Genomic DNA, 15,393 nt, shown 5'->3' with positions numbered 1-15,393 from the left:
TAACAAATTTTAATTAAATTGCAAAATAAATGAAATTGAATTTTAACTTAACTAACATTTGATCACACACGACATCTGCCAAAAATTGAGAATTTTGTGAAAATCTATGTTCGCTTTTCCAAAAAAAAGGTAATATTATTATGATTATATTTCTCAACAATGCACATATTGTTGTTTTTATGTAAAAGCTTTCCTTCAAATAAAATAAATCTCAAATTATTTTTTGGGGTATTACGAAAATCTTATTTTTCTGTATTTTTTTTATTCAAGGCTTTGGGAGTTTAGTTTATTTATGTATATAATGATTTCTTTTTTATCTTTTTTACTCTTGGTATAATATAATTTTGATTATTTAATTTGTAACAGTATTTTCATTTCTTTTTAAATATTTTCCTTTAAAGCCAAAACTTAACATGAAATTGTTCAATAAAAGATTTTGATTATATGTATGTATTTTTATGTTGTGTGTCGTTAAAACGAATGTATACCTATATATTGTATTTATGTATATAACAATTTTTTGTTGATCACTATACCCTTTTTGATTATATATAAACCTGATTTATTCCATTCCATTTCTGTTGTAGTTTTATTTTACATACTAAATTCTGTTTTATTTATATAAAAATATATTTTTTTTATATTTTTGTATTTAGGTCTTATATAAGAAATAAATAAATTCAAACAAAATTTGTAAAAATAAAATCAGTTTCATATTTAATAAATATGTAAACTTTGAATTATTTTATAAAAGCAAAATGAATATGTAAATTTGGCATTGAAAATATAAAAAAATTGAGAAAATGTTAAAATTTCAACTTGTTCCTTCCCTTGCTTTATTTATTAATTAGCAGGAGACTGTCCTGATTTTATCCTTTAAAATATGTGCATTTATTAGACAATAAACAAGGTAGAACCGATTTTCACGAAACTTAGCACAAACTACTTTAGATTAAATTCAGTGCTCTATGCAAAATTTCGTGCTAATCACAAGAAAAAAATTATAAATGGGACCTACATCCAATTCTGAAACAATTTCCAAGAAAATTAGCACTCGTCATTCTAGATTAAATTTAATATTCTATGCAGAATATCGTGCAAATCGAAAGAACTATAAGGGATTTGGTGCGCCAAACTTCAAGGACTTCACACACGTCAATATGTACTATGTAAAATTTTGTCACAATCGAACAACATTTTGCACAGGGGAAGAATCTAAGCACCCACCATAATGCGACGCGCTTCGTCGTTGGTTAGGAGTCGCCGTACACCAATTCCGCTTGCAACGCCTCGAAATATTTATCGGGGACCCCATAAAGTATGTACACATATTCTTGATCAGAATTAAAATCTATTTCGATTTTTTCCATGGTTGTCTCCTTATTACGGTACTCACAAATATTCGGTATTATTTTAATTGGAATTATTTTACCGAATTGGATGCTATTTGGCATTTTAGGTTCTCATTGGGTAGCAAATCTTCTTACCAAAAATAATATTCCAATTTTGGTGCAGACCCCAAATAATGGTACCTTATAAATTTCGGAATTTTTGTAGAGTTTGGATATTTTTTTTAAACAAAATCGGCTGTACTTTAGTATTTTGGATTCTCATGGGGTAAAAAACCCCTTAACCAAAACTGATCAATATTGACTCAAGTTTAGTGGTATTTTATTTTTATATCTTGTCAGGGTATCATAGCTTTGTGTAGCCCTAAGAGTTAGTAACGCGCCGCCAAACATTGATCCTACATCCACCTTTTTGTATACCGATCATCATATCTCGACTAACTGAGTCGATCTAGACATGTGTGTACGTTCATTCATTATAATGTGTAAACACGGTACAGTCCACAGTTATGGACCAATTTTCAAAATCTTTCTTTTAGGTCCGGTTCTGGCCAGAGAAGTCCCCTGTTGTTATTAGAAAATATCTTTTAAAATTTAGGGGATGAAATGGACCAACAACTTTTTTTCTGTATGGTTTCTTAGTCGCTATAGAGGCCACTATTGTATGCCGAACATCACAAATTTTACACGAGAAAGAATCTGTTCAACTATTTATTTACGGTCAAATGAACAGAGACTTTGGTGTGTAATATAACCAAATTTTAATTGCATGTTTACTCCAGAAAACATGCTTCGGTAGATATATCAGGGTATCAGGAAGTATTGCCCAGGCTCAGAAAATAGATCTACAGAAAATTAAAGTTCGGTGTTAGTTGTGTAGGGCATCATATGGTCGGCCACGTCCTACTATACCGTTCCGCTCACTGGTTTATTAATGCAAAAATTAACAATAAATATAAAATTAAAAGTTTTTTCGTTTTGTTTTGATTAAAAATAGAAAATTATGTATTTATTCTTCTTTCATAATTTCATAAATTATTCTTGTGTTTTTAAATAAATGTGTTTATTTTCAATTTGGATTGTTTCTCTGTTTTATAAAGTAAACAACTAAAACTTGTAAATATATATATATATATATTTTAATATATGTGTGGCGAATTTATTTTCTTCTCCTTCTTTCAATATTATATATGCAAATATGTAATGTGGGTGTATTAACAAAAAAATAATATATATATCGATTATAAAATCCTTAAATATAATGAAATAATAATTAATATTTGTAATATTTATATAAATAAAAAAATATGTGAAAACTTAAGCAAAAAAAGAAAACGTAAAATGATTGAAATATTAAACAAATAACGTCTGGTGTAACATTTATATATGAATGCTGTTTAATTCTATATTTTGATATATTATAAATAAATATATCATGTATACATGTTATAGTTTTATATGTAAATCAATTAGTTATTTGCTTATTGTAATAATAATAATATTAAATCATTGTATGATTTGTTCAAACGGTTTTTTTTTCATTTTTTAGTTTTTTAAATAAAGTAAATACATAAGTATATGTTATATATGTTTTCATACTTAACCACTAATGACTATACTATGGAGGCCTTTTCTGTAACCTGCTAACATTGTTTTCAAAATATATGTATAACTATAAATATATATATATATATTTATTTATATAGGTATATGTACCAGTATTTTTTGTTTAACATTTTACCACAAAACTAGGCTTCTTTGTTAGGTATTTTTGTTCTAGCCAAAACTAATAATATGTAATTTGTAGGTATGCTTTCAATATCTCTTTTTACTTAAACAAATCGAAAATTTTCGAAAAAAACATGTCTTACTAATTTGTTTTTGTTGCTTTAATGTTAGGCACTGTTATTCCTTAAATGTAAGTTTTCTTAAAACCTTGTTGTTTTTGTTGTTTTGCTTCTTTTTTTGTTTGCATGTAAATCTAAATATTTAAGTATTGCTTATGGTCTACAGGTTCATTTTAGATGAGGTTCTGTAATTAACAATGTTTTTTATTTCTTTTTTTTTACAATTCACTTCATTTGAGTGAATACATAAAATTAGTGTGAGCCTTATTAAATAATCTAATTGGAAAATTTATAAATTATATATATGTTTGTATGTATATTGTAGAATAAAAGAATATGTAATTATATTTGTTTTGCTTGTAGTTTGTTACTACATCCATCCATCGATCTACTTTATATTTATTTTTTGCAAAGTTTAAAACTTATCCAAAAAAGTCTTTTTCTATAACCTGCAATAAAAAAAATAAGAAATTTGTTTAATCAAAAAATTACATTATTTTAAAAGTTATTAGGGCTATAAATCCTAAATATTATAACCTTATTTTAATGACGTCTGATCTAATGAAAACGTTCGAGATCATCAATCTCCTTAAAGGCAGATCAATATATTTTATTCCTCTCCCCATTGATATGGTACTCCAGGGACGATATACATTCTAATCTATATTATCCTACTATTATTCTATATATATTATACTTCTAATGCTATTCTATTTTAACCAAAAGCTTTTATTTACTTCTTATAAAAACAAATAACTTCTATTGACTTACTTCGTATTACGACAACGTTTCTTGCATGCCCTTCTTCTGTTGACATTTAGTTGTTTGCTATGATGATACCTCCTCCTACGACGCTTTACAGTCTGATAACAATTCAATAATCATCACTCCTTTAGTGAGTTGCCAGCAATACTAGCACTCGCTGCAGCTGTCGCCTGATTCATTAGCTTATGCTGTGGTATAACTGTCAGAGATTTTGGAATTTTTGAGAGTAACAATTGTTGTTGCTGCTGTTGTTGTTGCTGTTGATGCTGTTTCATAATTTGATTGGATGCAGCTAGAGAGGCGGGGTTACTGGGATGATTTGGTTTCGCTAAAAGCTGTGGAAGTTTTGGCATCATATTGGATGGGCCACTATTACCTCCGGCCGCATTATTTATACCACCACCACCGGCAGCAGCTCCATTAAGTAGAAGCTGATTGGAATCTGGAAAGTTATTCCACAGCCAGGAAGTATTGTTCATGGTATTGGAGGCAGGATTAATGTTACCACTATTTGTTGCATTTGTAATGGCGTTGGCCAACAAAGGCATTATGGGGGCAGAGAAATTGGCATTGCTAGTGATGGAGGCTTGCAGTGGCGGTATGGTGGAAATATTGCTTGTGGGAGTTTGTTTTTGGTTCATGGCTTGAAAGCGTGCTGCCGCTTGTGAGTTGTTCGTCTGATTGTTGCTGGCAACAGCGGCTGCAGCCACCTTCATAAAAGCTTGTTGCTGTTGCAACAGCTGAAGCTGCAACAACTGCTGTTGGGTAACTTGCTGCTGATGTTGTTGCTGTTGTTGTTGATGTTGCTGCTGTTGTTGTTGCCTCTGTTGATTCATTGCTGCTGCGGAATTGAAATTCTTGTTCATATTTTGCAGGTTTTTATTTTGTAAATGTTGTTGCATCTGCTGTTGTTGTTGCTGATGCAATTGCTGCTGCTGTTGTTGGTGCTGCTGTTGTTGTTGCTGCTGCTGCTGTTTGGCTTCTTGCCTCTTTTTGGTGGCCTTCAACATCTGATCGCGCAGTAATTTCTCTCGTCTCAAAATACACATTCGGTTATAATCGAATATGGAAATAAGGAAGGGTTTGCCACCAGACTGTACTTGCACCAAGGCTGGCAATCTTCTGCCATCTGCTGTCTGATAGAGTGGCCCATTCTTAAGCATATTCAAATTTTCTTCAACCGGCATCAATGTAGGTCGCCATGTTTTACTTTGTAACCGTTCTTGTGGTGTCAATGTATCAGGCAACACAACAACATTCGGAGGCGGCCGCGAAGTACCGGGTTTACTCAACTGTGGTCGTTTATTTGTATTGTTATTATTATTACTTGACCCAGCATTGGTATTCGAGGCAGTTGGGGGAGTAGGTGCAGAAGCCGGTGCTGGAGCAGCAGTCATGGTTGGACCAGTAGATCTCCTTTGAAGACTAACCAATTCGGGCGGGGAGCTGAGTAGAGACACTGCATTTTTATTTGCAGATGAGTTGTCCATTTGGTTACCCAATAATTTGTTGGCTACGTCCAATATCTTTTGTTGTTTTGATTCGATTGGTGCAGGAGGAGGTGGTGGTGGGGCGGGATGTGATGAAGAATTGCTAGCAGATTTGTTTGTATGTGACGCCGCAGCAGACGCTGTGGATGAGTTGGATATGGGCAAAATTTCAACAGCCTTATTTATGCCTAGCAGGTTGCATTTCAGAATACTTCGGCTGTTACTGGGACCACCAGTGTTTGCCGTAGATGCAGCTAAAGCAACAGCTGCTGCAGCATTTGCTGCAGCTAGATTTGCTGTATTCGAATTGCCACTGTTGTTGTTGTTACTTCCCGCTAGACTATCTTTAAGCAATGATTTCTGTGGTGATGGCGTGGGGGTGCGTTTATTATTTGATCCATCTTTTGGACGTGCGGTTATTGTTACAGCATTGGTACTCAATTGTTTGGTAAGTTTGTCCACTGATAAACTTCTTTGACGAGAAAATTGTTTATCCGGGCTGTTGTTATTGCTGCATTGTAGCGATGAGGAGGATTTCGAAAGTTTTGACACCTCCGTAATTTCAACATCGTCGTCATCATCATCATCTTCATTTATTTCAAAGGTGGGAATTTGGGGTTCAGGTTCTTTAGGTTTATTACCAGTAGTTTCCCTGGTATTAGATGTCGTCGAATTATCCGTTTGAACTACCTGCTGAAGCCCACCACAATGTCCCTTATCATAAGAGGTTAGCCTTTGACGAACGGTTTGAGTATAAACGCTAGCATTGTTGGAGGCGCTGGCGGATAAAATCAAGTCACCATTTCGGAAATACTTCTCCAACAATATTAAATGACGAAGGAAAGAACTTTGGTTGCCATATGGTTTTTGTAATTCTTCCCAAAGACGCCGAGTCGGTTCATCATATTGCAAAAATGTTTGTACTCTGGTCCAGCCCTCGGGAGTCCTTTGGCTGGTGCTACTGCCAAATGGAACTTTGAAGTGTAAACCCAGGTCTTCCTCGCCAGGGAATAGTTCACGCATCGAAATATTAGGATTCGCTCTCAAAACATTGGATATGTCTGAGGAAGAGGATGAACTGTTGTTTGTTCCGGCGGCCGTTTTCTCCGCAGGCATGCTATTACTTTGCAGGATAGCTTTCAATTTAGACATTTCACTAGGTGAAGAATCAGCTGCATTTGATGCCGATGAATTGGAGGAATCCATTAATGCATTCTCGAATTCGCGATCCATTGCCTCACTAGTAGTCTCTCGCATGCTGGAATTGCCTTTGGCCGATTCGTTTTCACCGGAATGTGAAGAGTTTAGTGGCGACAGTGGATCCTTTTGATTCGAAGAGCCATCATCTTCTGGCAGGGGAGATTTTTGGGGTGTGTCTTGTTGTGGTTCTTGTAGTTGCGATTCATTTTTGTCATTGTTTGAGGTGGCGCCATTGCTGTTCTCATCTTCATCAGCTTCTGAAGCATCATTACTGCCATCGTGTATATTGTGGAATTGTAAAAGGCTAAAAAGAGTAATAAAATGTACAACGTTTTTATAAGATTTCTAAAGCAATGAAATTATATACCAACCGTTTTCGATAATTCTTTATGAATTCGGCCTTTTGAGACTTTGTTGTATCTGGAGGTTTCATTAGGAGATTGGCAAAGTAGCGGCATAATTTACAAACTGCGGTGCCAATACCCAATTGGACAGGAATGCCCATTTCGGTTAATGCCTTTTCAAGACGATCCGTGTCCGAGGTGATGTGATACATGTGGTTTTTGCCCAAACGACGTTTACACAGAACACAGCCAGAACATTGGATGACTGTATCATAGTGGGTTTGACACAACCAAATACATGGGGAGTTTGTCGGAACCTCAAATTTCAGCAAGAATTTCTTTACACTTTTACGAATACATTTGCGACGCAAAGAATGAGCGGCTGGATTTGAACAACCTGTTACCAAGCAACTGTGTGAAGATGCCGACGCAAAATGTTCAGAACCTCCAGCATCAGTGTCATTGTGTTCGAATTCCTGTTGGCTGTCATTTGAGGATTTTACACCATTTTGAGTAGTTGATTCTAAGCCACCAGGTGCCGAAAGTCGTTTCTTATACGATGGTACATTTGCACGACGATCGACATGTCGAAAACAGGCATCACAAAGGCAATTATCGACCGTAAGTTTTTCTTCATCTTGAAGAAAGATTATGAAAAAAAAAAAAATTGTTGACTGTATGATAGGAAGATGTTTTGCGTTTAGACTTACTTGCTAATATTTTCTGTTGTCTTTCCATAGACTTGATTTGGCCCACATGACAGGGAGTGTCATAGAGACCAAATTTACCGCTGCAATAGAAACACTGATCTTCACACAAACGACCGGGATGAAATTTAAACGACGATGCCTTCTCGGGTATGAGTATTTTTTCCTTGTCATCCTTTTTTGTGGATATACCAGATGTTGTGGACTGATGATCATGGGATTCTGAATGGGAAGAATCTACATTGTAAAATGTATACCATAGAATTATGAACACACACACACATAGATATTTACAAGAGAAAATAATGGAAATCATATGGGAGGTTAAAAGGAATATGAAAATTAGATTACAAGAAAGAGTTAAAAAAATGATATGATTAATCAATTTAAAATCAGTAAATAATTTGATATTTTACTATTACACCAAATTATTTACATGATTATATGTTAGTAGATAAAACATATATTTGAATAAAAAACAAAACAGGCACCACCATTCTAGGACTCAGACCAAATGAATTAAAATATTACATAAACACAAATTGAAAAAAAATACAATATTTAAAAAATTGACTTGTACAAGTACAATGCAGTATTACATTATTGCCCTCAGGGTTATGTTTTTAAACAAATGCACACACACACTCTCTCTAAAATACACACCCATTTTTTGTGAATGGGCACTAAAATTGTTATACTGATGATGGTTGGAGTGACGATAACTGTATGATTTTCTAGCGTACGTAGAATTAGTGTTGTAGGAGGAATTGCAACTAGTATTGTTAGTAGTAGAAGTTTTACTGTTATTGTTAATTTGGTTTAAAGCTAATCTAGTATTGGAGGTAGTAGTACAGGTTGTGGTTTTTGAATGTAATTTGTGAAGCGCACCTTCAGTCTGCAAAAAAAAGAACAACAATTAAAACCCCATTTATGTTCAGTTTGCTGACAAATATTACCTCATTTTGTATGGTGTAATAGTTATCCTCGCCATGACCTTCACGGTCGTGTTGAGAACGATCGCTGTAGCCTGCGCCATGACCTCGTCCCCGACTCTTTTGGAATGTCATTTTTAGTGATTGACGTCTCTGTTGCTGTTCTTTGTTGTTTCCCGACGAAGATGTACCACCGGCGGCATTGGACTTTCGACCATTATTGCCACTAGCAGAACCACCTGTTGAATTACGATTAAGTTTGATGATTGTTTTCAATGTACCAGTATACTCGTGATGGGTGGATGCAGCATGAGATGAATTTTTACCATTTCTTTTGTTGCCGCCCTGATGCATATTAGCCGCTTTGTTTGCTTCAACGGCTGCTGCTGAGCTTTGTATAACCTCGAGACGACGTTTTTCGGCTGCTTTGTGTGTGACCAAACCTAGATTTTGTAAATGCAATTCTTTTTTCCTCAACGATTCTTCGTCATCGTTTTCGAAATCCAACGTCATCCATGAATTGGTCGATTGTCCCGATTTCATGGATGTGGCATCATCATCCTTGGTGGCAGGCACAGATTTAACATCATTGGTTTCAATGGTGTTAGTGTTATTAAATGGACCATCATCGGGTAGAATGGATTCAATAGGAACCTATAATAAATAAATGTATATAATTAAATATAAATTCGTCTGGCCGTTAAATTATTATAAGTTTTTTTTTTTTTTTGATTTTAGGGAAGTTATTAGAGCACAAAAAAATGCTTATAGCTTACCTCAGCTTCAACTTTTGTTTTATCCTCCAATTTCATTAGTAAACTATTCTCATCTTTAGTCTCCGACATATCAGTCTTTTCTTCAGCACATAATTTCTCTTCTATTTTGTTCAACTCCTCTGCGACATCTTCGATTCTGTTCATCTCACCACTGGCACCATCTTCCATTTGTTTAACATGTTCATTTAATTTAATATCGTCGATTAACAAAGACGTACTCTCGTCATCAAGTTTTAATTCCAAATCGGCAATATCGGCAACATTGAGTTTCTCATCTTCGATGGCGGCAGTAGTTTTAATATCATTTATAACATCATCAACATCCATGGATACTGTATTCAATGGAGATATCGATGGTTCTGGTTTTTCAATAACATTTTCCTCCTCATCTAGCAGTACCTCCACTTTGTCTTGTGAAATATTTTCCCTATTTGCAGCTGTATCTACTGCTTCTTCGACATTTTGAATGGCATTTAACTTTTCTTTATTACGTTCATCAATTTTCTTCAATTCAGCATCGATTTTAGCCAAGACATCCCTATCTTCATCATCATCAACATCATCGCAAGTTACTTCAAGATTTCCCTTGTCATCGATTACTAAGTGATCGCTTGATGATTGGGATTCTTCGGTAAGCAATAATGGAGCACTTAATTCTGAATCGACCCTATTGTCCAAAGTTTCTACCGCTGATGTTTTCGTGGTTGTTGCTGCTATTTCAACATCATCGATTTCGGTCGGAAGATCTTCATCATTTTCAAAATCTTCCTCCTCTTTTTCATTGGTAATATCATCATTGACTGAAGCATTATTGTCCATTGAAATGGTTTCACTTTCTTCCACAGTTAGATCATCTTCTTCTTGGTCTTCCTCTGCTAATGCCACATTGCTGTCGGTTTTGGTAGCTGCATCCGTGATTTCGGTTTTATCGGCATTAGTTATGTCCGCATCAGTGTCTTCGTTTTCGATCACCTTCAGATCTTTGTCTTCTTCTTCGTCGTCATGGGTGTCTACCAATAAAACTTCATCTTCTTCCTGGTTTTCCAGCTCTTCAGCCTCGGTTTCCCCTGCCTCCTTTGCGACTTCATCTTCATCATCCTCCACAACAAGAGGTGTTAATTTATCATCGGAACTCTGGCTATTTCCATCTTCCTGACAAATGGATTTTCGCTCATCAACACTTTCGTCAAAACGCAATGTACCTTCCTTCATTGATTCATTGGAGTACGATTCCTCAAGTACACGATCATCATTTATTTCTGACACCTTGTTAACACTGGCCGTAGTTGTCGTGGTACTATTAGCTGATGTTGTTGCACTTGCCTCAAGATTTACTACTTTCTGTACAATATTTCCCAGCTTGGGATCTTCCTCAATTCCCAAATTGTTTTCCAGGAATTTTGGTTTTTTATAAAACTGCTTAACACTGATTTCCGACACACCTTCGCTTACCAAATCCGCAGGACTTAGGGAAGCAGATTTTTCAGAGCCAGATGCCACGGATGGTGGAGAACGTGTTGCCACTGGGGTCAATTCAATGGCCGTTTGTGCCTCCGGATTGTCAACATGAACAGATTCAGTGTCAACTGTTAGGGGAGTAGACACGGTAACTGCGTCTTTAGTTTTCACATCAAGATCATCATCGCCTTTGGATTCATCATTCAACTTGGCCTCCGATTCTTCTTTATTCTCTTCATTTACTGCAATGAATTCCTCCGACTCCATGTTCGTTTTTTCTGTTTTTATTTGCGACAATACTATATCATCTGTATTCGTCGATGATGCCATACTGTCCTTGGAATCTTCTTCGTCATCGGCATTAACCGAGTTGTTTCCTTTGGAGCTATTTGGCTGATGGATTTTGAGAAGACTTCGATTTTGGGAAGTCACTCGCCTTCTCTTCGGCTCGGAAGCGGTGCCACTTGTTCTTGTTGGCGAATTTTGTTTGGTCTGTCTGGTGGCTCTGGTCGAAGGCGAAGCATTAGAATTGCCTGACGTTGAGGAGGAAGTGGCGGTTGTGTTGCCAGCATTCGATTTACGTGAAGCCCAACGGCCTTTGCCTCGAGTACTACCGGACGTAGTGGCTGTGTTGGTGGTCAAGGTGTTATCTGTAGTTGTGGATGCTGCAGTTTCAGAGGCTAGACTATTCGAGGCAACATTCATTTCATCTTCGTCCAAAATTTCTTGTTTGATTTTGATATTGTCCAGTAGTGTTGTTGTGTCTTCATTGCTCTCGTTACTGGCAGTGGTTGTTTGGGATGCTGACATTGGCTCATCGCCATCTATTTCAGGATCACGTACCTCAATTTTGATGTATTTTGGTCCAGGTTCATCACTTGATGGCTTGCGGGCATTGGTGGCAGTCATTTCAGAATCAACGGAACGCTTACGTTTGCTAACTGTTGGAGCCGGCTCGACTATGGGCAGTGGCATTTTAACACGATTCGAAGCTCGACCTCTACCACCACGTGTTGCTGGGGGAGTTTCAGAACGTGTGGTCACCCCACCGGTTTGACGTTGTCGTGTAATACGAGACGAAGAAGTTGCCAAATTTTCCTGGCTAGCTGTTGACTTGCGAGTTAGGCGATTACTTGTGGTGGTGGTAGTTGTATTGTTGGCAGGAGAAGAATCTTTTGCTGTTGACTCCTTTTGGTCCTTGTTATCTTTTTGGTCTTTTGTTGTTTCTTTTGATTCACTTGTATCTTTCTTTTCTTGCTTATCCTTTGCTTTATCTTCTTTATCCTTAATGTCCAAGTCGGGTTTCTTTTCCTCTTTGGAATCTTTTTCCTTTTCCTGTTGTTCCTTAGCTTCTTTGTGATCTTTAATTGATTTTCTGCCTCTGATTATATTCTGTTTCTTGCCGGCATGTGAAGAGCAACTTTCTTCACTTTCACTGTGTGTCGGATCTGACGGATCGAAAGGCTCCTTTTTTATAACCACTGGCGAAGGCAACAAGAGTGGCGAATTTCTTGTTACCCTTTGTTGAAATGTTTTAGTTTCAGCTGAATGTTCGCTGCAGCCACCTTTTTCTACTGATGCTGCTGTTCCTCCCGTTGTCGTTTCCTGTTTAGACGATGTTGTTGTGTTCTGTGTGTTTGTTGTGTTAATTGTTTTAGCGTCCTGTGTTTTTGTACCCGTTCCTGATGATGCTGTCGTCGTCGTTGGGGCATTTTCTGCCTTCGTCCCTTGAACTGTCGAAGAAGTTGTTGTCGATTTCCGTGTTGACATGGTCCAAAAGTATATATGCGGTGTCGCCCACACAAATTGTATATGAGATGTTCTCAAAGTATTCAGAGTTACCGAAAAAGATCGGATTAATAAAACACAGATTGGTCCCTTTGATTTCCCATTACGTCAACTAAAAAAAGAAAACAAAGTAAAGAGGGATTAATATTAAACAAATCAGTTTTACAATATGTTGTTGTCGTTGTTGCATTGGCAGAAAATTCACCCCCAAATATTTCCCATATTAGCATATGATTATTTTGTTTGATTTTTCCTTTCTTTGGCCTGAATATCTGATATGGGATGTTAACTATCTCCCGAAGGCTTTGCGATGACAGCTAATGGTGTAACTATGCATTAAATTGTTTTGTTTGTTTAGTTAGTTAGTTTGTCGTCTACCCTCCTCAAGCTCAAAAATATAAAACACAAATACACTCATACATAAAATCATACACTACTTGGTTGTTGGATGTACATTTGATGATATATTGAAAGTTGGATGCTGACGATATGACTGCTGTTGCTGCTGTATGCATTGTGAAGAATAGAGATGGATGGATGGTTGGATCACAAACCAAAAACAAAAAACGAAGCATGTGTTTCTTCTAGCTGTTGCTTGTTTGCTTTTTTTCTTGGTCTTTTTGTTTGGCTTTGTTCAAAACTCCTTGAAACCGGTTTATGGTGTGAGAGTTTGTTGTCTATATTGTCACTCGACCATGGAGTTTGTATTCTTTGGAGTTGTTGATAATGCAAAGAACAAGAAGATGAAGTTAGCAAAATGTGTGCTTTCAGACCAGCAACAGCAGCAGCAGCATTAAAAGCCAACATACATATTAACATATTTAAAAAGTCGTATTCAATCGTGTTTATATGAAGTTAAGATTATTTGGTAAGAATCTCTTTTAGGGTAAATTGTTTTTTGTTTGTGGGTCACAATTTTGACTTTGTTTGAGGGTTGTTGGTTAAGGACATTTTGGAAGAAGCTGGAATTGGAAGATGATAACTAGATAATACTTATTATTATTTTTTTTTTAATTTTTTAAAATAATTATATAATTTTAAAATAAAATGTACATATTTGGGTCTTAAATGCAATGGAATTTAATAAAATTTCGTGAAAAAAGAAGTTAGAGAATATTTATAATTGAATATATTTTAAATTAAATGCGATGTGTTAGCTCGGACCTGTGACTCTATCTGTCGATTGCCAGTGAAACTATAAATTCGAAAGCAAACATTTAATGCAGATTAATATTGACGGGAGACCTTTCGATACACTTTCTGAACAAAGCAATATATGAGGTACTAGCTGAAGAGTTTACTCGAAAATGGTCACAGAGGCTGATATGCCAATCGATGACTCTATAAGCAGCTTTGTCGCAATAATATTATATAAGATCTAATTTAATTAAATTGGTAGTAGGTATGATGAGAAAATCAGATCTCTAGGGCAAAATTGGCTATTGATGAAATGGTTTATTGGTAGTTGTGTCCTAGTTGTGCTTGGGTACTCAGTTTTCTCCTTCCGTGGTGGACTTCGCACGTGATGTTGGAATTTTATGAATTAAAAAGACCCTCGCAACATCATTCACATAGGTCCTGGAGAACTTCCGGATGTATTTGAGGTTTCTCTTAATTAGGGGGAACTCCTTGTCCGATAAACCAGTTGCAGTAATTAACCGCCCTCCGGTAAATTTTCTTGTCAGAGATCTCGTATGCACTGACTGGTTTAGTAGTTCCCGGTTCCGATGATTCATCCATCTTTACGATGGGAAGCTCATCGCCCCGAGTATCCACTTCGACGGCCAGCTGCTTAAGAAGTCTCGAGACCTCACTTAGGGCCGTGGAGATGGATATCATTCCTCTAATAACGCTAATAACAGTAGTATGCATGACATCTTTCCGTCTGTCGAGAGTAAGTCGTCCCAGAGTTGATTCGGAATGCTCTCCTGACTAAGGCGAGGGGAGCCGGTGAGGAGGTAATGGAGTTTGGGACAAAATAATGGTGCGGTAGAATAGCATGGGTCGTTATCATGTGTTGTGGTTGAGTGAGTTCTGACCGTGTCGAGTTCGAGACTGAGGATGCCATGGCAGCCACTCGAAAAATCTCATAAATTCACATTATTTGTATTTTTACTAGAAGAGGGGAGGGTATTAAAATTCGTCGGCACAGATTAAGGATTTAGTGAGAATTTGAGACCGGCCATAGCATAGCCTTGTACCATGGTACGGACTCCGCGACTAATCTTGAAGAACTTTTTGAGGCGCCCAAGTATCAAGAAGGCTTCTAATGCAGTCGGGACCCTGACTGCAAACCGTAGTAACCTAAGACCTAGGAAGTGGATAATTAAAAGTCGCCATTCCCGCCTCGTCAGTCCTGGGATCATAGGCCCTAGATTCATTTTCTCTGACTGTTTATTTGATATTCACAGCTAACCAAAGAATAGTATTGGACTTCACACTATCAACAGCCTGTGGGCACTTGACATTAAATAAAACATGGTAAAATCGCATGATGGATCCATTACCGAACAAAAATATTACTTAACGAAAAAGTGAAAAATCCTATCAAAAATGTAATTTGGAACCTATTTGAAGTCTGATTTTCCACAATGTGTAAGTCTACACACAGCTCTTGGCTTTACATAAAAACAAAATTATTTTTACGATTCGAGACACAAGATATTTAAAAAGAAAAAAAATGTATAAAAATAGTAATTCCTTATAGAAAAAGATAAAATATATAAAATAATGAACA

The 15,393-nt window shown here is 36.4% G+C and overlaps 1 protein-coding gene across 1 annotated transcript; it reads right to left on the bottom strand.

Annotated features, from left to right (window-relative positions):
* Positions 1 to 4,044: 4,044 nt before the first annotated feature.
* On the bottom strand, positions 4,045 to 12,377 carry LOC133323874 (uncharacterized; the record flags this gene model as incomplete). Its single annotated transcript, XM_061532776.1, has 6 exons — positions 4,045 to 6,955; positions 7,023 to 7,632; positions 7,706 to 7,939; positions 8,366 to 8,597; positions 8,659 to 9,288; positions 9,411 to 12,377. Coding segments are annotated over 6 exons (7,548 nt in total), but the record flags the coding sequence as incomplete, so codon positions are not given.
* Between the last annotated feature and the right edge of the window lie 3,016 nt (positions 12,378 to 15,393).

The sequence above is a fragment of the Musca vetustissima genome, unplaced genomic scaffold, assembly GCF_032173495.1.
Source record: "Musca vetustissima isolate MV318-11 ecotype Yass unplaced genomic scaffold, APGP_CSIRO_Mvet_v1 utg50210, whole genome shotgun sequence".
In the NCBI taxonomy this organism is placed as follows: Eukaryota; Metazoa; Arthropoda; class Insecta; order Diptera; family Muscidae; genus Musca; species Musca vetustissima.
The sequence above is the reverse complement of the archived record's forward strand: the minus strand, read 5'-3'. Positions and strand labels throughout refer to the sequence as shown.